The sequence below is a fragment of the Emydura macquarii genome, unplaced genomic scaffold, assembly GCF_026122565.2.
Source record: "Emydura macquarii macquarii isolate MOO-44397 ecotype Brisbane River unplaced genomic scaffold, CSIRO-AGI_Emac_v2 contig_1043, whole genome shotgun sequence".
In the NCBI taxonomy this organism is placed as follows: domain Eukaryota; kingdom Metazoa; phylum Chordata; order Testudines; family Chelidae; genus Emydura; species Emydura macquarii.
This window is the reverse complement of record NW_027131180.1, coordinates 16,330,947-16,352,305: the sequence shown is the minus strand read 5'-3', so window position 1 is coordinate 16,352,305 and position 21,359 is coordinate 16,330,947. Positions and strand designations below refer to the sequence as shown.

The following is a 21,359-nucleotide window of genomic DNA, read 5'->3' as shown; positions in this document are numbered from 1 at the left end:
GTAGTGCCAGGGGCAGAGACTGAGGTGCTGTGTTCACTAAGGTGGGAAAATGGAGCCGCCTACTGGACAGAATGACAGTATTTAAGATTTTGGGCCGCAGTAACAAGGGGCTGTCCTTCTGTGTGGCAGCCATGCAACTGAACATGTCCGAAGATCTCCAGATCAAGAAAGAAGATCTGTTCATGATGCTACTTCTCTTCAGTCATTCCTGCTCTCTAGTTCCATTCCCAGGTGTTCCAGACCGCTGGTCCACTGTTCCCTGGTCACTTACCTACCTGGTCCTTTTCTGTGACGGATGGGTAATGTACCGATTTATACTATTGTTTTAATGTACCCATGGGTTTGTGTTAATGGTAAGGGCCTTGGCTTTAAGCCTTTCTCTGAGTTAACCTATGAGCTATTTTGTTTGCAGTCTACCTTTGATAAATAAATTGTTATATCTCTTTGCACCTTTTTACCCTGTGTGATTAGTAATTCCTCCCCCGTGATTAGAAACAGGTGGTGATTAGAAATAGGGTGGAGGGCCTGAGGGGAAAAATGGGGTCCTTAAGTAAAGATTCAGATTAACCTTATAACACCTTTTTGCATTGCAACTGGCCTACCAATATTCTCCTTCAACATTGATAGCAACCTCCTTTGCCCCCAACCCGGCCTCAAGAAGTTTAAACATATACTCTGACCAATTATTTAAAAATATCTGACATATGGTAAACTGGTTGGCAGTGCATCAGTATCTAATTTCACAGCCAAAAGATGGAATCCTCCTCTCATCAGGATCTAAACATATTCAGACAAATTTATTTTTAATGATTTGAAATACAAGTAGTTCTGACCTTCTCCATGCTCATTTTCTCTGGCATCACAATGATGCATCGATAGCCTTTCACTGCAGCAGCCAGGGCCAGCCCGATTCCTGGAAGCGGGAAAATACAGACAGAGTATGTTGCAACAGAACCAAAATCACAATGCTAGCTGCTGCATCTCCCAGTTTTAAGAGACATTCTCACCAGGTCTGAATAGGGATCAGCGCAGAGACTAAAAAGGTAAAGGTTGCTACTCTCCAAGATAGCTGCAGAGCAAGACTGTCTGCTTTAAAAGCACCTGTTGGCTCAACCCTTGACCAGAGCCAACAACAAAGTGAGCAAAGAGCAGGAAATTTGCAAGTTCATGTTGCTGGGTTTCCCAGCCTAGTTTTTCCTCTGCCCCGCCTCCACCCAAGCGTTACAGGTGTAGTTTGGGAGTGAATAGAAATTCATAGATTAATCCCAGAAGGGACCATTAAAATAATCTAGTCCTACCTCCTGCATCACACAGGCCGTAAAACCTCACCCAATAATTTCTGCATCAAGCCCATAACTTCTCTTTGTATTACTCTCACTTAACAATTTTCACTTTATTTCTAGGCTGAATTTGTCTACCTTCAACTTCCAACCATTGGACCTTATTTATTATGCCCTTTTCTGCTCAAGCTGTTCACAAATCTCTTCCCCATGTAGGTATTTGGAGACTGGGATCAAGTCACCTCTCAACCTTCTGTTAGATAAAAGATGCTCAACCTATTAGCTTCTCTCTTTCATTTTAAGGCATGTTTTCCAGTCCTTGAATCATTTTCCTGTAGCTCTCTTCTGAACCCTTTCAAACATATTAGCTAGGGCTGGCCAGAAAATTAGAACTCCATTTCATGAAGAAAATCAAGGTTTTGGAATTTGTTTTCATTCCATACCAGAACAAACCCAAGACTTTTTGAATTTCCCACCCCCTCGCCCTCCATTAAAAAGAGCCACATCGCAACAGCCAATTGCCCAGGGGTTAGAGCACTCAACTTGGAAGTCTTCTTGCTCCATTTTGTATAAATAATTGAATATTATTTGTGTCAGCAAGAGCCTGGTGGTTAGAACACTCACCTGGGATGTGGGAGACCCAGGTTCATGTCCCTTCTCTGAATCCATAGCCTTTGAGCCATTATGTATCCTGAGGAGGGTTTCGTGGAGACACACACTTCAAAAAAGTTTGGTTTTGAGCAATCAAGTTTTCTGATTAAAAGATATTTCACTGAAAAATTCCCAACCAGCTCCAGAGTCAACATCCATTTTTGAAGTGATGACACTAGAACAGGACACTGTATTTCAGCCATGGACTCAATATTTTAATACTGAGGTAAAACTGCCTGACCAACACTGACATCCAGGAAGATATTCTAAAACCCAAACTCTATTAGGCTACACTTTATTAACATGAAAGTGCTGCAAATGTCAAACAAGGGAGCCAGCTGCAGGGGAAGCGAGATGCAGGGAAGAGGAGAAATCCTATCCCCTTCTTAGAAAAATTAGCTTAGTAGCTCTGGGCAGAGGCCAAGAGTGAATGACAATTCCCTGTGCTGCTCTGACCAAAGAACCCTCTTGATGCCAACTGCCAATGGGGTGCAAAGAAGCTACAGGAATCTCCTGATTCTGGGATGCACATTCTGGTTCACCAAAGAATGTCACGTGAGGTCGGTCTCAAATGAAAGTCGGTGTCACGCTGATCACCAGTATCACTGAAATGCATGTACAGATACTATCTATGTATACTGTAAATATGTTCTGAAACTTTGCATCATGGTATTAGTCCCCAGCAAAGTTGAAAGGCAGCTTATCTGTCTAGTCACACAAACTGCGTATTGTCTCATCCACAATGGTTCCCCTATCACCAGACAGAACTGGATGCAAAAGAAGGATTGTAAAAAAAGAACTAATAAGAGAAAAACAGCATGGGCAAAGAACCTTACCTGGAGGTGGATACCAAAGATTTATTGGCTATATCTGGGGAGGACATTGAGACACCCAGACACCCTTCACTGAGGAACTAAGAGAACAGTGCTTTTGCATGAAAAAGGGGTCTCAACCAGGCTTAATTAAAAACACAGCACAGAACTTTAGGTGAAAAACTTCTTTAGACCGGAAGTTAACCTGTTAGGTAAGTTTAGTCTCTCGAAAGTGTATTATGATTTTGATTTATAAGAAACCATTTATTTCCAATCTCTAGACTTTGGTGATAAACTTATTCTTGTTTTCACTACAAATATGTCTCAGTACTGTGGTGTTAAGCAAAGCGCTGGTCCTGAGCTGAATCTTACAAGCTGGCGTGTGCTGTTCTTTTGGGGACAGCAGATCTGGTATTTCTGTAACTGTTCAGTTGACAAGGGGCTGGACACTATACAGAGTGCTCGCAGAGGGCTTGGGAGTTGGTGTGTGCCTACTGCTTACCTGTACAGACAGAGCAAGGCCTGGAAGGCAGTGCTTGTGCTGCCACAGGTTGCTGGTTTCAGGGAGCTGATCCTCAGCAGGCCCTGACAAGGCTCCCTCACTCTAAGGGCAGGTGGTGGTGATGTGCCTCACAACCCTGGGTATCCCTGAGGAGCATCACAGCCGCCTACCCTGGGCCTTGCATTTTTTCATCATTACCTGTAGTGAAACAAAACAGTCTTCACAGGGAGAAGTCCTTTACCTTGCACTTTCCTCACTGTCTCTGCCATTCTACCCCACAGATCCTATGGCAAGAGGGACAATCTGATTTATGAAACACAGGCCTATTAGTGTCACAGAACACATCAGCTACAGCCAGCAGTGTCACCACACGTAAGGAGTCGGAGGGATGCAAAATACAGACCCAAATTCCTAAGTCTCAAAAGTGGGATTCAGATTGCAGTTCCAGCTTTCAAAGGGTGAGTGCTGAAAGCAGAGCTATAGATAGATAGTCACCCAGGGTTTCCTGCTAGGAGGTCGTGTATGTACCAAATGATCTAACTTGAGGCTACTTTTCTTCCTCCTTTCCAAATCTCACTCCTGCTTGCACTGCAGAGCTGTACGAAATTACCTTGTGCTGAGCCAACAAAAGATCTTGCAAGCTAAGCAGGATCCAGCTGTGTCAGCAGCACTTGGATGGGACACTTCTGAAGAAGAGCTATGTGTTTCGAGACGTGGTGTTGGCTATTCAAGCAGCTCAGTGCAGTACTGGTGCCTCAGAATAATGCCCTGTACTACCCGAAGCACTGTCCTGCAGGCTAATTTCACAGCTAAGCTCTTCAGCACTTGGACTCACATGGCTCTTTCCACAAGTGCAACCATGATGTCCTAGGCAAATCCCAGCTCTGAGTCCTCCATTACGTGTTACAGTAGTGTCAACAAAGCCCCACTCCTGGGCTAGGAGCCCATTCATCCCGCCCCCTGCATCTGCTCACAACTTCAGCTGGATGCAAGACCGTAGAATAAACGTACATGAGCTAGCAACCCTTGTGCTTCAGAGCAGGAGTGGAAAATGAATTCCAGACTGTTCTCATCAACTATTCTGCTCCCCTCTCAGTTACTGAATAGCATGGAGAGTACACCTTCCTCTGAAGCATCAAACACCAGCCACTATCTGAGACAGGCTGCTGGACTCTGCAGAGTAAGGGGTAAGAAAGAAGGTCTAGTGGTTAGGACGCTGGACTGATATTTAGTAGGCCTGAGTTTGATTCCCAGCTGAGCCTCAGACTCATGTGACTTTGGGAAAGTCACTTACAACCTACGCTGCACAATGGAGAGAATACTTCCTTACCTGACAAAGAAATCCACTAATAACTGTGAGGTGCTCAGGCACTAACTCCTATAAACATAAAATCAAGTAGTTGCTCCTGTAACTTTAACATTACTTTCCACCCACTCTAAGCAGCAGCAAGCATGGTGTTTTCCTTCCTCGGACCCTGAGCTGGGAACAGAAGGTCTGTGAGGTTTCCTCCTCCTGTCAGGCAAAGATGCATTTTCTCTTTTGAATGACTGGAGCTCTAATCATTCTGTGCTCCCATTGCTCTCCTACCTGTTCCATGGAAGCCTTCAGGGCATTTCCCCACACTTGCTTAGCAATCTGACTGTCAGCTACAAATTCCTACCTGTGTTTCCTGACGTTGGCTCAATGATAGTGTCCCCAGATTTCAAAATTCCAGCTCTTTCTGCATCCTCCACCATCCTCAGGCTGATTCGATCCTTCACGCTCCCCCCAGCATTGAAGTACTCACACTTTGCCACTGGAAACAGAACAGTCAAACAAATGTGTTGGGTTTTGTTTTGTTTTAAAAAGAGGCACTACAGCGTTCACCAGAGGAATTCTGACTCCTTACTAAGATCCAAAAGCACTCCAGCTAAGATCCTTTCTGTCCAGTTAAACACCTCCCATTCCTCACAAAATAGAAGGAGAGGCAGCTCACAGTACAATGGAGAAGCCAACACTTCCAGTGTCTTTGGCCAATTTGATAGATAAAGTTTTGGCACATTTCACAGTTGGCCACAGGAACAAGAAGCCCCACAGTATGTCAGTTTCATCTTAACCAGTGGATCTCTCCTTTTGTCCTTTTCTCTGCTTGTTACATTAAGGCAGAGGATCAAAAACCCAGGCATAGCTCAAATCAGGAGCGGGGGAGAGAGGACAGGTTAGGGTGTTCTACCCGCACCAGATGGACATTTAAAAGAAAAGAAAAAAAAAAAAGCCATTTTCTTGCCAATGAAGGATTGTTCCCTACACTGCATTTTCCACCTCTCGGGGGTTTGATCTAATAGTTAAGAAGCCCGCCCTTCATTTTCATCTTATTTCACTGAGTTTCAGCCCCTTGGAAAACAGTAAACAGCGGCTCTTCGCCATCTTCAGTGATGATGCCCTCCACGTACTTTTACACTTACCACGCAGCAGTCATTGTTTAGCCAAGCTACACAGAGTAGTTGGTTCTTTCCTAAAAAGTCAGTCGCTTCAACCCTTTCATCATTTGCAAGGCTCTCTGGTAAACATTCTGCAGCCTCATTCTGAAGGGCACAAGGGGCAACACCGAGAGCTGGTTGAAAATTTAATTTGAAACTTTCTTGACCCAAAATGGCTTTTTAATCAAAAGGGAAACTTCATCAGAAGATGTCCATTTATGATGCGTGGGGTGTGTAGTTTTTTGTTTTGTTTTTTACATGCACGAGCACAGGTGGTGGGGTAAAGGGGAAGTAGAAATAGTCAAAACATGGACACCCAAAAAAATGAAGAATTTTCATTTTTTTGGCAACCAAAACTGAAAAACTTTCATTTTTGTTAACTTTTCCGCAGGAACAACAAGCATTTCCCCATCAGCTCTCATGAACGCTTTTAAATAGCGTGATCCAGATTTCTGAAGATATATGTCTCTAACTTAACAGTTCTGTCTACAGCGGGTACTCACAGAGTTCACACTTAAGTCCAAATAACTTTCCAATCCTGTTGATTCGCACCATAGGAGTATCACCAATTTTCTTCAGAATGTTTGGCAGGATGTTTGGAGACTTTGACCTAATGCACACATGCACAGACACATCAATCAGTTCTTGGTGGTGACATTGGCAAGTCACATGTTTATTCTGGATGTTCTTTTCAAACATATACAAGTTCACAACAGGAAGGACTTTATAAGATGGCAAAACACTGAACCAAAACTTTTGGAGTAATCAGACATCAGTGAAATGGTGTGGCTGGCATAAGGTACATGCATTTACATCAGGCATCATGTAGTTTATCATCATTACCAACCACTTAATTTAATCATTCACCTGATCAGGGCAACTGCTTAATAGGTTACTTAATATGAGTTAACTGGCTCATGCAGCTTCACATCAGCTTCTCTGAGCAAAAGGCTAATGGAAAGGGAATGTTTGTACATTGTTAGGAATTTTTATGCATAAAAAAAACTTTGTTTAGAAGAGTTGTTGGAAATCTTATTTATTAAAAATCAAGAAAAGGCTGTTCTAACTCGGAAGGGGTATTGTTAATTTTAAGGAAAGAAGTGAAAAGGAGTTCTCTGCATCTCAAATTAGTAATTGGGTGGGGATAGGGAGGGAATTTGTAAGATTTCAGACATTTTCTCTTTCTAGCAGACAGGGGCTACAATCAAAAGCCTTTTAAAGGGACAGATACATGGGGGGAGGGAGATAAACATGACTCCCAGGTCAAAGGCATGAGCTACAAAGCTGTGATCACAGCCTGCTATGTTCTCACCATCTGAAACAGGTTAGCCTAAATTTCAGCCCTACCAGGGAAAATGAATGCTTCAGTCATCTCTGCTGTGTGTGCATATGTAATCTCTATCAATATCATGACAGCTCCAAACCAACAAAACCAGACTGGAAATGGTCAAACTAGATCAGTGATTTTCAGCCTGTGGTCAATGGACCCCTCGCAGTTCACTGACTACGTCTAAGAGGTCCACAAAAGATTGTCATTACCAGAGAACAATTGTTTTTCAACCCATGGTCTGCAGACTCCTGGGGGTCTGCAGACTGTCTAGGATTTCCGAAGGGGATCACACATCCATTTGAAATTTTTTAGGGGTCTGCAAATGAAAAACGTTTGAAAACCTCTGGACTAGATGATCTAATGGTCCTTTCTGGCTATAAGACATGTTGAGCACAGATTAATGCCACAATTACAGCTAGGTGTGCCCAAATTTCTGGTGAATGTATTCATTTCTTGCCTGCATTTTTGGGGGTAGGGGTGGGTTAAAAAACACCATTTAGGAAAGATGAAAGCAAATGTGTAAATATGAAAAAGCAAAAAGAACTGTCTCTTTTAAGGTGAACACACAGGGTGACATCTTGACCCCATTAAAGTCAGTGGGAGTTTGCCTCTTGTATAACGTAAGCTAGGTTTAAACATATCCATTGAGCAGCTCGCGTCTGTAAATTACAGGTATCAGATACAAAAGTGTCTGTATGCAAAATCATGCCAATTTAACTTATACAGCTAAAAAAATTCCACACCTTTACTTAAACCCGTGCAATGCTTTGAGGGGACGAGGTCTTGGCTCACACTGAAAGGCCACAAAGAAAGAAAGGTTTCACTTACAAAGGGGTGTGAAAATGAGGTGATTCAGAGGGTGGTTTCCCCAGCTCCCAGGTACATTTGCTAGGAGCGTCAGGTCGGATCCACTTTCTCTCCTCACTGATGTTACAGGGCTCCTTCTCCAGCCCTCCATTCAACAGGCAATTGGCAGAGAAGTGAGGGCAGGCGCTGGCGTCCATCTCTGCATCAGGAGGAACTGAAGGCATCGTGTCCTTTGAAAAGGAGAGAAGAACCTGCCATTTAGACTCACTTTGAGCATCCTCTGAGAAGCAAAAAGGACTAAATCAAAGCCACTTCACATGTGTAGTAGATTACTTAAACCCCAATGTGTCACGATGTTAGAGATTACGATGGAGGCTTACACCATGTACTGCTACCGTCTTGACTGCATTGTGAGACACAAAGCTGAAGTCTCCTGGAAGCTCCTGCTTCCCCCATCTGTTCAGTCCATCAGAGGAGGGGTTCAGCCTCCTGCTGTGCTGGTATCAAGTTCCACTGAAACAGTACAGCCTAGCAAACTAAACATGCAGCTGGAGCCAGGAACTGCAGAGATCTAATAATGGCTCTGCTGCTCTCTATGGTACCCAGGGGGTGTGTGTGTGTGTCGGTGCCACAAATCACTTAGCAAAAGAGCCTTAGTTTCCCTATGTAGGAAAAAAAAAGCATGCACGGGTGTTTTAAAGGTTGGCCAGGGTTTGTGCAGAGCTGTGAAGATGGCAAGTGTTACCATGAAGACAGGCTGGTATAAATTATAAGATGGCCACAGTTTACCGTAGGCAGCCTCCAAAGATCAAAAGACGAGACTGATGAAGCAGCAGCCTTCCCCCAGCTGCCTCCCCCACAATACAAGACAAATGACCTTCCACGCCTTCTACCCCTCCTCCCCCCTCCCCAGAGCTAAGATCTCCACATCCCAAACAGATGGGTGGCAGGTATACACCCCCATGATCAGACAGCAGTGCTGACTGACTCTAGAAGTTGCATTTATCCTCCCAACCACGTAAGTGGCTGTGCTGCGGGCAGAGGTGAAGGGGGCGGGGAACGGTCATGTCAGAGAGGTAGTTTTTTCCACCAGTAGGCAGAAGAGATCCTCAAAGGTTGGGAGAAAGTGAGGGAGTTGTCATAGTAAAAGTGGTCTGGCAAAAACCCAGAAACACCCCTGAAAACTCTGCCTCTGGTGGTGGCAGTGGACTAGGCACATGCCCTATCCGTAGTAAGGCAATAAGGGAAACTAATCTGGACATGGGGAGAAAAGTTAACAAAATCCACAAAGAAAAACAAAGCCTAGAGCTGAACTGCTTCCAACACCCTGAGCTGCACAGGAAACCGTGGTAGGCTGTCACGGACAGTTTTATGACTGTTTATAACTGACTAGATTTCCTGTGAGATTCACTCTCACCAATGAGGAATAGGGAGCCGATTCCATGCAGCTAGTTAAAACAAACAGATCTTATTTTAGGTCGTGTGTCTACAAAAAAAAACCCCCACCATGACCTGGCTTGGGGGGGGGGGGGGTGGAGTAGGGAAGAGGGAAAGCTTAACTTGTGTCTTTTCCAAATGCATTCTCATGGGAGGGGACATAAAGAACCCCTTGAATATATAGATTTTAAAAGGATTATAAACCCACTACATTTAACAGATATGACAGATTTGCCTTTTGCTCTGGACATTATTCTCTGGAGACATGCTGAAGACAGACACTCAACCCTTTTTAAATTTCTGGAGAATGAAGAGAATCTGAAATCCCAATTGCCAGGTCCAGATTTTCAACCAGATGGTGATTATTTTCCAGCACTGATTAGGATGCAGATAAACTCTTGAGAAAACCATTCTGGAGATACTGCAGCTCATGATGGCAGGACTCTCACAACAGCAGCCAATCTTGTGATACTTTGGAAATCTAAAATCTGGCCCTGATTCAGCCTTGAATTTGAACACCATCCTAAACCTAAACTGGATCCAAGCATTTCCTCATTTATCTTCATTATTTCCCTCTAGACCCACACCCAAATCTCTCTGCCCAGGCTAAACCTATAAAGACAACATCTGACAGGGCATTCATCTGTATTAGGGTGTCATTCAGCATGGAAGGTAAATGACTCAGAAGAGTCAATCAGTATGCTCTTCAAGAATTGTTGTCTTAACTTCATTCACTGCTTACCACCTTTACCATAATGCATTCTGCATCTGCAGTGGCAGAATACTGGCAGCAAACAAAATTGTTGGAAAAGCTTCATGGGGCATTCTGACACACACATTTTTCACTTCTACTGAGACAGGCTCAAACCCCAAATAAAAATCACTCACACCCCAGTAAGTGGCCAAGATTCTGAAAAGTGACATTTTTGGGTGCCCATTTTGAGACACCTTAAAAAGGTGAGATTGTCAGGAAGTACTGAGCACCCAGCCTTCTAAAACAGTCCCTTTAAGTTATCTCAAATTGGCCACCCAAAATCCATTAATCCCTTAGAGAATTTTGGCCAGTGTGTTTGGTGATGTCATAAAACCACTGAAGGCTCTGCTCTGGAGGGGCCCTGCACTTGGGAGCCAAGGTGATGCACTTTGACTGACTTCAGTGGTAGAGCAATGAAGGAAAGACTGGACAACAGCTGGCCATAATATGCCTGGCTCTAGCACCTGACTTCCAGACACACCCTCATTCTACCCCTCAGATCCATTCATCTGTCTGAAGTGCAGGCAAACAGGATATGCATCCTGAAAATAAAATCTGTGCTCATGAACACATTCTCAGTCATGAGGAAGACATTCTAATTATGCATTTAGGCCAAATTAGGTCCTGCCAAACCAGGAAGCCCCACTAATTTCAAGGCAGGGCAGAATCTGGCCCTTTCAAAAATTATACTAAATAGCAGCATCTACGAGGTGCGATGTACACACAAACTGCTGTTCAGACACCTTTATTCATTTTCTGCTGTTTATTTTATTTTGTTTACAACTTCAATGGGATTTTAGACTTTACCAAGGTTGCTAAATCTTCTGCTGCTATTATGCCTAAGATTAAAAGCTCTCCCGCTTCATTTCTCAGAAGCTCATTGTATCTTTATGGGACTATAGCTTAAAATGGAAGCCTCCCAGTTTGCCATGTTTCCAAGCATAGATTTGATCCAAGAGAAATTTGATTCCCTCCAGGAATCTCTTATTTGATCAGAGTGGAATTTTTTTCTGTTGGGCTCCAGGGCACAGGGGTTAATATCCCCTCATGGTACCTTCTGTACTGGGGATAAGATACTCCAAAACAAAGTGGAGACGACTGGTAAATATGATTAGTAACAATTGTATGCTAGGGCTATCACAAAAATCTGGCAATTGTCAGAGGTTGAAAGATTCCCTAACATGGAAGAACAAATGGCACCTTCTTGTATTATTGCTTGCTAGAACACTGCCACACTGTCCTTGCTGATAGGGTATTGGGGAAGCTGGCTACCCCGGCCTCTTCCCTTCTCCACCAACTGCTTAAAGCTCGCTTGGATCCAGGCCAAGTCTACACTACAAAGTTTGGTTGACTCAAGTTACATCATCATACAGCCTGACTTTATACCGCTCAGGCACATGCACGAGCAGGTGCTTGTGTCAGAGTTACACATTCTCACCATAAGTGCTTGTGTTGATGTAGAATGTGTTGCACCACGTGTTGGTTTCTTAGAGAGCCCCATCCTACTTTCCAGCTCAATGCTCTGTGAGATACCAGCAATCACTCAAGGATCTCTGAGAGCTAGGGATCAAGTTCCCACCAGGCTACTGTCTCCATCCCATACTGCTTTCCACATCCCATATTTTTTTGCACCTTTTTAAAAACTCCAGGGCCTCCCCAACAGCTTTTCACCCTTTACCACATCTCTGGCAGAAGCATGGACCCTGGGCAACTCAGTACAAGTCTCACGAGCATTGCTAATACAGGAGGTACAATTCGCAGAACATGGACAAGTGCTACAACAACAGGATTGCTAAGAGGAAGATGGGAGACAGTCGAACACAATAACCAGATGCTGATGGACATCGTAAAAAAAATGCTAGATGCTGCTGGCCTTCACAGTACTGCTCCAAATGGTGGAGCTCCACATCTGGGCCCAACAAGCAAGCACTGACTGGTGGGACTGCATTATAATGTAGGTTTGGGACAACAAGCAGTGGCTGAAGAACTTCCAGATCCAAGAGGCCACATTAATGGCTCTGCCTGCTGAGCTCACCCCAGATCTCCAACGCAGGGATCCCAAAATGAATGTTGCATTGACAGTGGAGAAGCAAGGGGAGGATCAGACTGTGGAAGCCCACAATACTGAACTGCTTTCGGGTCAGTGGGCAATCAGTTTGGAGCTGGAAAAATCCAGAGTGGGGGGACGTTGTCAACTGAGTGAGTAAGGTCATTAAGCAGCAGCTGCCACACAGGACTGTCCATAACATACAGGAAATAGCGGACGGATTTGCAACAATGGGGTTCTTGAACTGCAGTGGGACAAGAAATAGTACCCATATCCCTGTTTTGGCACCACCCCATCTTGCCCTGGAATACACAAACAGAAAGGGATACTTTTCCCATGGTTACGCTCCACAAGATGCACCTCACTGATATCAATGTGGGCTAGTCAGGGAAGGGGCATGATGCTCCCATCAAACCGCATTTTTCCAAAAAACAGCAAGCATGGACATTCTTCCCTAACTGGTGCATTACCCCTGGTGATGTGGAAAGGCCCATAGTGATTGTGAGGGACCCAGTCTACCCTTTGCTTCCCTGGCTCCTGAAGCCACACACTGACCACCTGGACAGCACCAAAGAAAGATTCAACTATCGGCACAGCAGGTGCCGAATGACTGTTTAATGTGCTTTTGGTAGATTGAAGGGCTGCTGTTTACCACCAGAGCTCCAATCTAGTGAGAGTACATCCCAATGGTTGTAGCTCCATGTTATGTACAGCATAATAGCTGTGAGGTGAAGCTAGGAAAGTGGCTGTCCACTTCCACTCCGGCAGGAAATCTGCTGAATTTGAAGAGAGACACAAGCGCTATTAGAAGAGCCAACCATGGAGCTATACAGCTGAGGGAGGGCTTAAAAGGCCATTTTAAGTCAGCCACAATAGTGTTATCTGATGCTTATTGCGTATTTTGGGTGTACTTATTTGCTTGTACTGACTATGGGTGGGTTTTCACCTCCTGTTATGTATTCTGTAATGCTTGGGGTAAAGCAAGAAAGATACAGAGTTTCCAAAAATACAGCTTTATTGTGTGCAAACAAACAGGCAACAAAACCAAAAGTACAAATACACACAAGATTAAAAACCTTTTACCAACACTAACTAGAGTGAATTGTACTTTAAAATCAAAAGTAAAAATGGAATTAAAAAGTAAACACTGATGTCCATGCATGCAAAAGCTAGTACAGTGTAGTAAGTTATGGCAACATGTGCTCCGATCTGTTGTTTTCACAGCTCGATATATTTGTAGCTATTGCTCTCTATTGTCCGGTGTGGAGTGGTAGGGGTAAGGAGGTACACCATGCTGCCACCTGGTATGTTGAAAGTGTAAGAAGCAGTGACCATGGAGTTCTCAGGGGACTGGAAAGGCTGCTGAGGGCATGAAAGTGAAGAATCTGCTGCAACATCGGAGGATGTTGCCTGAGCAAACCCACTGTATCCTAGTGCATTTCCCAATGCATGAGACTCTTGGTCCTTTTACTTCTCCTGTAGTAATCACTCTCTCCATTCCCAGACCTTCTCCATGGTCACATGTCCATGGGGCCTCTCCTGCATTCACTGTCTGAGGCCATAGAGAATTGGAGGATCCCACAGAACATATCCTCCCAGTCCTTTTCTTACAACACCTGTTCAGGGTCAGACATCCAGCAGGTGTGGAGGGGCACCCCTCAAGGTCCCCACGCCTCAAGCTGCTGATTAAAACAGACAAATGCACCATTCAATGTGCAGCCACAACGGAAAGGGAAAGAGGTTTCAGAACTCCTTTTCCTTACTCCCATAAATACCTTTAATAAGAAACGCTAATCGTCACTTCTGCTTCAGAGCTGATTGCTACAGCACCGTTCTGCAGCTCCAACCACAGTCAGTATGGCCTAGCAGGCGGGAGGGTGCATGTTCTGTTGCGTGGAAGCAATACACATTGGGCTCCCCTACCTGGGTAAGGGTATAGGAAAATGCTGTGAATATGGGCAGTATGTTCACAGGCAGAGGCAATTTTGGCTGATATTGCCTCATGAGGCATGAAGGCAGAGAACCCAGCTTGCAAGCAGCATCCCAAAGCCACCTACACTCATGGACTCCAAGCCTGTTCTCATCTGGGACCACCGCAGTACTCGTTACAGAGTGGCATGAGCGTGTCTCCTATCACAACAGAAGAAACGAGGCTGCCATTCCTAGACATCTTTGGGAAAGGTTTGTAAAGGATCTCTCAAGAGACTAAAATGGACAACCCTATTTAGATAAACAAAGTACTCTGCCTGGGCCCCCTGCCTAGCTCAACAAGCAAAAAAATTAAAAAGCAGATGCCATCTACCTCTGTTTGTTCTACCTCTCCAAGCACAGGACGCTGACCCGATGGGGACTGGTTATCAGACTGCCATAATCATCTTTAATTTATTCCCTGTTCCTACTCGATTAGTAAAATAAGCCATCAAAAGTCAGTGCCTTTGTTCTAAGCTTGCAGATGGGAGCAATTTTGAAATGGAGACGAATGGCATGAGAGGGATGGAGATATGGTTTCAGGCAATGAAAAGCAAACAATGAAAATGAAAGGAAAAAGCACATGTACACACTTACCAAACTCCCTTCCCCTTCAGTCAGTGGCTCATCTACACTCGCCTGGAGGGGCTGGCTTGACCCCGGATGAGTTTCACACAGTTCCTGGCTTGCAGCATGGTTTGTGTCCACCACTGTTACGTCTTTATGCCTGCACCCATCCACTTCCTCTTCATGACAGGAGCCTTCAGCTTGGGCTCCTGCAAAGTGACCCCAGTGGTCTTCAAGGTGCTGGTGGGGTCACTGCCATGTATAGCACTTTACTATAGCAGTTCTTTGGAGATGCAGCTGGAGTGCAGGACAGCACCAGATTTCTTGATGCCCTCTCTCGCCTTCTGGTATTCAGGATTAAGTCCTTTGCTTTCATGCGGCCCTGCTGTTCATCCTTGTTTCAGCATCCCCTGCACAATCTGCATGTAGCAATCAATATTTCTGTGGTGGTTTCATAGCTGTGATTACACAGCCTCTTCTTCCCACAGTCCAAGGAGATCCATGATGTTTTGCCAGCTCCAGCAGCGAAGTAGCTCTGCATGGCTGGATGCACACAAGGGTGCGCTGGTAGCTGTGCTTGCCAAGATGGGCAATCAGGAAAAGGCATTTCAAAAACCAAAAGGGGCTTGGGGGAGGGGAAGGGCAGGTTTTCAGTCTCTGTGACCCCTGGGCCAATGGAGTTAAAAACAGACCAGAACAACCACTGTTGCAGGAACAGGGCTAGTGTGACAGCTGCTGGAGGACTGGGTCAACAAAGGAAATACACAGTGTCTACACTCACACTGAATCAGCCTAAATAGGTTGACCATGGCTGTGTCAGTCAGGGAGTTGGTGTTGTTAGGGTGACCATCCCATCCCTTGACTCCTTTAATTTCATTGATTTGTTGCATGAGTAAGGGAAGGCCAAATCAAACCTCTGAAGAGCAGCACCAAGCAACATAATTGTTGATTAAACCTAGTTTTCGGTGTAGAATTTGGGCTGAAGAAGCCTAGCTCTTCAACAAGCTAACTACAAGCTAAAAAAGTTTCTCCTTTTGTGTTGTCCTAAGACTGCAATGAATTGCACATCTGTAATAAAAATCATGGCTATAGCTTCTTGTTTGAGACTTTGCCCATTAAAACATGGTCAATATTCAGAAGCTCCCCCATCTCCCCCCCCCCGCAGGCCTGTTTTTGCACTTGTAACACAGGTAAGGAGATGCCAGAGAGAACTGAGAAAGCTTCTGGAAGGGAAAAGGGTCATTAATGGCTAAATAAAGAGCAAAAGCTCGCCACATATGGGCACAAAGATGTTTTACTGCAAAGAAGGTTCAGAGATTAGCATGTGCAGGGGAAGAGGTGGGCTTTAAAACATGGTAAATCAACTCCTCCTCATCGCGGTTTCTTAAAACTTAGGAATTGGATGTAATAAATTCCACCCATTCCTATCTCAAATGCAGCAGTGGAAAGATTCTTTTCCATGTGTAAACAGATCTGGACAGATTAACAGAATCGATATTTAGGAGGTTTCTGCAATGTTGAGCTTCAAATTAAAGTTTGTACATGTGCAACTGAAACGGTTTTATGACCTGATTTGAAAACAGATGTGTTGAAATGTATTAAAACTAATAAGTACTGTTTTAAACTTTAAATTGCAGCTTGTGATAATGATATTGTATACTTGAGGGCAACAGAAATGAACACTTCAGGGAGAAAATACACAATGAGCTAAAGGAAATGATATTTCCCTAAAACATGCTATAAAATAAAGTGATGTCCCTTATTTTTCATGTGGTTTTCCCCCTATTTCCATCCAACAAAAGTGGTCACACACAGTTATTGTGTCGCTGTAACAACGTGCTTACATTGGTAGGAGACAAATGTTGGTGTAAATATATGCACAACTAGGATGACGCAGCTTATGCCTGCAAAACTTTGTAGCACAGAGCCAGGCCCCAGTAATGCGAGCAGAGGAAGACAGACAGACTTACTATCTTTAGTTCCTTACCCCAGTAGCCTCAAGGAGATGCTGCAGTCCCGCTAGAGATACTGACAGGTCTACCAAATGTAGGTGTTCCAAGAAGCACAGCACTGAGCAGCCCTACAAACTTCTCCTCCAGTGGAGCAATTTAGGAGAAGACTCCCCAAGGGAAAGCAAAAGCTAGCAGAAATGTTCCCTTTTTGGCCCCTCCCTTGGGGAAGGAGCAATCAAGCCTAACTATGTTATGGAAGAGATCTGTTGAGAGTTCTTCTCAGTTGTAAGTTAGTGCTGCCTGCATGTATACAAAATGAATGTCTCAGGTGTTAGAAGGCAAAGTCTGAAAAGGGACTCCATGCTTTAAAAACTAGTCTAAGCATTTATATGAAGTAATAAGTTAACGTCTCAAAGGCCAACCAACTGTTTGAGGCCATGATGGGATTTTTCCATGCCTTTATAACTGTACATTTGGCAGCTAGAAAAAGTATCTGGCTCAAGTCTTTGAAAGTGTCCATGCTTTTTCTGATCTGACTATTTTTACAACTACTTCCGTGTTTGTGCAGCATCTAAGCACAATGGGGCCCCAAGCCTGATCAAGGTCTCTGGCTGCCACTATAATATAATTATGTCAAACAGACACCTGCTATGTATCTGGAGGGGATATTCATGGATAAATTGGAGAGCCATGAAACAGAGTGCAACCATGTGATTATTCTAAAATTGTATGCTAAATTTTATTTACCATGCACCACTGATGAAACCCTGCCTTCAGCCCTCTAATCCCTCTCCTTAGAGCTAATCGGGGTGGATAAAAGTCAATGATTTTTTTTTTTTAATTTTTTTTTAAAAAATCAATAAAATACTAGATTTCTCACGTTCAAAAGAAGTTACAATTAAATCTCATCACAAACATGCTAAACCTACACTTAGTCCCATAAAAATGAATTAATGGCTCTAGTCTCTTCAGCCTAACTACCAGCTCTTGCTTCTTGAAAGTTCTGGGCTTTCAGTTTCTGTCTCTCAGCAGACTAAAGTCAGATATGCAAAGAAAGACACAGGCTGCATAGGATTGTTGTTCCTGTGCTTATGTGGTGGTGGAGCTGGGCCAAGCAAGGCAGAGGGGTTAGTTAAGACACTGTCTTAAAGACAGACACAAAGGATGGAGGGAGAATAGAAAGGAACAGTGGAGTGGACTGGGAAGAAAACGGGAAGACATTATTCAGTACACACACAGCTTCCTATATTCCCCCCACACTTTTGTCACAGAAAAACTGTCATGGCTTCTGGGCGTAAGAGTCCCTATTTGGGAATATTTTGAAGAAATTTCTTCCCTAGTTAAAAAAAGGAAAACATGTCAAGTGTAAGCAGTGCAAGAAGGAGATGCAGGGCCTAGATGCAAGAATGAAACAACATAATGAAAATTGCTTATTGGGAGAAAATGATGTGGATATGTCTGAAGAACAATGTGGATCAACTGGTTAGTCACTTAAATAATTCACCTTGCAATACATCATTCTGCAAGGTGCTCTCTATGCCTTTTAGTGTAAGTGTGATTTAACAAGTAAATTCCCAAGCTGTTTGCTATGTTGGATGTTGCTAGAAAAAATGTTTAGCTTAACTAATTAAACAAGCCATAACGATTAGCTAACTAGGTTTAGAATCTATGACCCAAATATACGGTACAGAAAGCTGCAGTACAAGAAATCTGGAGTTGCCAGTTGCCACTGGGTGTCATTTACTTATTTTATATTACATAACACATGCTCCATATTTTGGAACATCATGGCCACAGACCATAATGGTGATACCATAAATCTATTCTGTATTTTACTTCAGCATAACTCAGCTTTCCCAAGGGAACCCCATCCTATACTTGTTTTCTCAAAAAACAGACCTACCAGTGAGTTCCTATGGGGCTTACTCCAAAATTAAGTGCAGTAAGTCTTAGCTTTTTTGGTAATTTGGAATCAGATCTGCATCCTTGCTGAAAAAAATGTAAGCGATTAGCTGAAAAATAGAGTGAGAAGAACAACTATTCAAAATCTTTTGAATTTTGTTTCAGGATCCCATTTAAGCATAGGAGACTGACTATCTGCAACAACTTCAGAGTCATCTGTTGGTACTTTAAGCAGCAGTGCTGCAACTAAACATATTTCAGTCAACAAAGTATCCACAGCAAGCAAAAGATTTCAATCATCCAGTAAAACCACCACCAGGGATGGGTTTGTAGTAAGGACCAGCAAACACCAATAAGACGCCATAGATGAAAAGATTGCTCGGTTCATTTATGCCACAAATTCCCCTTTTCAAATTGTTAATAAATACTTCATTGACATGGTTGCATCCTTACGATGAGGCTACTCTCCCTCTGCTAGAGCAGACATTGGGGGAAGGTTGTTAGATACAGTGTATGAGAAGGAACTTGAACAGTGTGCAAGAAATACTGATGGGAAATTTGCCAGTTTAAACCTTGATGGGTGGAGAAATGTACACAATGATCCAGTAACATGTGCCTGTGTGACAACAGAAGATGGGGTTGCATATCTTTCAGACAATAGATACATTGGGAAATGCTCACACAAGAATATTTAAAAGTAGCAGTGAAAGCTGTAATAAATTATGAACAAAAATTCAACTGTCACATGCACGGTTTTGTCAGACAATGCTGCAAACGCAGCAAAGATGAGAAGATACTTAGAAGAAATAGAAGGATGCTCCTTAATAACATATGGCTACACTGCCCATTTAATGCATCTTTAAGCGAAAGACTTAAGTACGTCTTCTCCACGAATTAAAAAAATGTTGTTGAAGTCACAAAATACTTCTGTAACAACCATTTTGCTTCAGCTTCACTGAAGAGAGCGGGAGGATCCAAACTAATTCTCCCTCAAGATGTTCAATGGAATTCTGTGGTTGATCATTTTGAACGATTTATGAAGAACTGGCCTATTCTCATGAAACTTTGTGAAGAAAACCATGATAAAATAGATGAAAGTATCTCATCCAAAGTATCTAACACTGGATTAAAGAGGAATGTAGAGGATATGTTCAGTATACTGAAGCCTATATCCATAGCCTTAGATTTCAGAGAAATTGTTGCTGCATTGCTGATGCTGTCAAAATTTGGAAGGCACTTCAAGAGACACTGAAGAAAGAAATACCTCACCAGAAAGTTAAACTGCAGGCAATAAAGAAGCAAATGGATCAAGCACTAACTCCACCTCATTTTCTTGCAAACATTCCCGACCCCAGATATAAAGGTAGATGTCTTAACTTCTGCAGAAGATGCTGCTGCCATGGCACAGGCATCTCAAAATCACTCCTCAGTTATGCCAGTCATAATAAATTTCAGGGTTGGAGCAGAACCATTAAAACAGTACATGTTTACTGATGAAGTTTTGAACAAGTCACTCCCCTGAATTGGTGGAAATCATTAGCCAGGCACCTTAAAACAGAGTTCCTTCAGCTGCTAAGCCAACTTTTCACAGCAGTAGCTTCCTCTGCAGGCACAGAGAATATTTTCATTGTTTGGTATTATTCACTCAAAGCTAAGAAATCGAATGGGAGTTGAAAAAGCAGGAAAACTCGTATTTCTGTTTCAGTCTATGAATAAAAATGACAAAGGGAGTGGAGAAGAGGAGAGCTAGCTGTAGAAGTTTAAAGGACAGCGTATGTTTAGTGTTGTAATGACTTGACTTGTCTGTTAGAGTTAAAATTTGAAAACTGAAAAAAGTTTAAGAACAGCCATCAGCTGACAACTCAGGAGACTGCTGCAACTGCAAATGTGAAACATTTATGTAACATTTAAGATTTAGTTTAATAAAATACAAGTGCTATTGTGTTTGTGCGTGTGTGATTTAGTTCCTACCATTCTTAATGCACTGCTGCTGCATCTGCAACTTGACACAGGTAAAGTATTATGTATTCTTCCCTGAATTAATACAAATCAAGTTATCTAAAAAAATTACACGAAGTATACCCTCCTAGATGTTGTAAAATGCTGTACTGAGTTGTAAGTTAACATGTTTTAGCGAACAGATTTGCACCATTGTGTAAGAAATGTGTGAAATAGTATCAGTGGGAAACTTGATTTAAATCAATAATTCTTAGTGATTTAAATCACTTCACCCTGGAGCTAATTCTAACAGTCAAAACCTTTAAGACGTTTTAAGCAGTTACCCATTAAGTTCTCTACCCACACTCCAAAGTGTTTTTTTATTTCTCCTGAATGTGAAATACCCCCTGCCTGCCCCCCACAAAACAAAAATTGAAAAGATCACACATATCTAAACCCAAGACAGGCCATGTTCCGTTCCAGACCAGTGATATGTACCAGTATGAAGTCTAATATTTGATAACCATACAGGGTTAGAGGCAGGAATTTTATATTACTGGGAAGTGGGACCTTTTCTAGCTACCCAGTGGGATTTAGCACTCAGTTCTATTCCTAGAAAGCCCTACGATACCAAGTCATAAAATAATGACATTGTTGGTATAGTAAAACTTTATGTTTTTATGACTTCCTCAGCAGCACATACAGGTATACAGGCAGCAGTTCTGCAGAAAAGGACCTGGGGGTAACAGTGGATAAGAAGCTGGATATGAGTCAGCAGTGTGCCCTGGTTGCCAAGAAGGCTAATAGCATATTGGGCTGCATTAGTAGGAGCATTGCCAACAGATCACGGGAAGTGATCATTCCCCTCTATTCGGCATTGGTGAGGCCGCATTTGGAGTACTGGGTCCAGTTTTGGGCCCCCCACTACAACAAGGATGTGGAGAAGTTAGAG

The 21,359-nt window shown here is 43.2% G+C and overlaps 1 protein-coding gene across 3 annotated transcripts in view; it reads right to left on the bottom strand.

Moving 5' to 3' along the window:
• Nucleotides 1-21,359, bottom strand: part of LOC137151013 (cystathionine beta-synthase-like) — a 54,420-nt gene that overhangs the window by 24,227 nt on the left and 8,834 nt on the right. For all 3 annotated transcript variants that reach the window (XM_067545184.1, XM_067545186.1, XM_067545185.1), the window contains exons 3-6: nt 7,864-8,072; nt 6,209-6,315; nt 4,907-5,041; nt 834-913 (exon numbers count right to left, since the gene is read on the bottom strand). In XM_067545184.1, coding sequence (XP_067401285.1) covers nt 834-913; nt 4,907-5,041; nt 6,209-6,315; nt 7,864-8,066 — 525 coding nt within the window. In that variant the 5' untranslated portion in view covers nt 8,067-8,072. The remainder of the gene's footprint in view (nt 1-833; nt 914-4,906; nt 5,042-6,208; nt 6,316-7,863; nt 8,073-21,359) is intronic.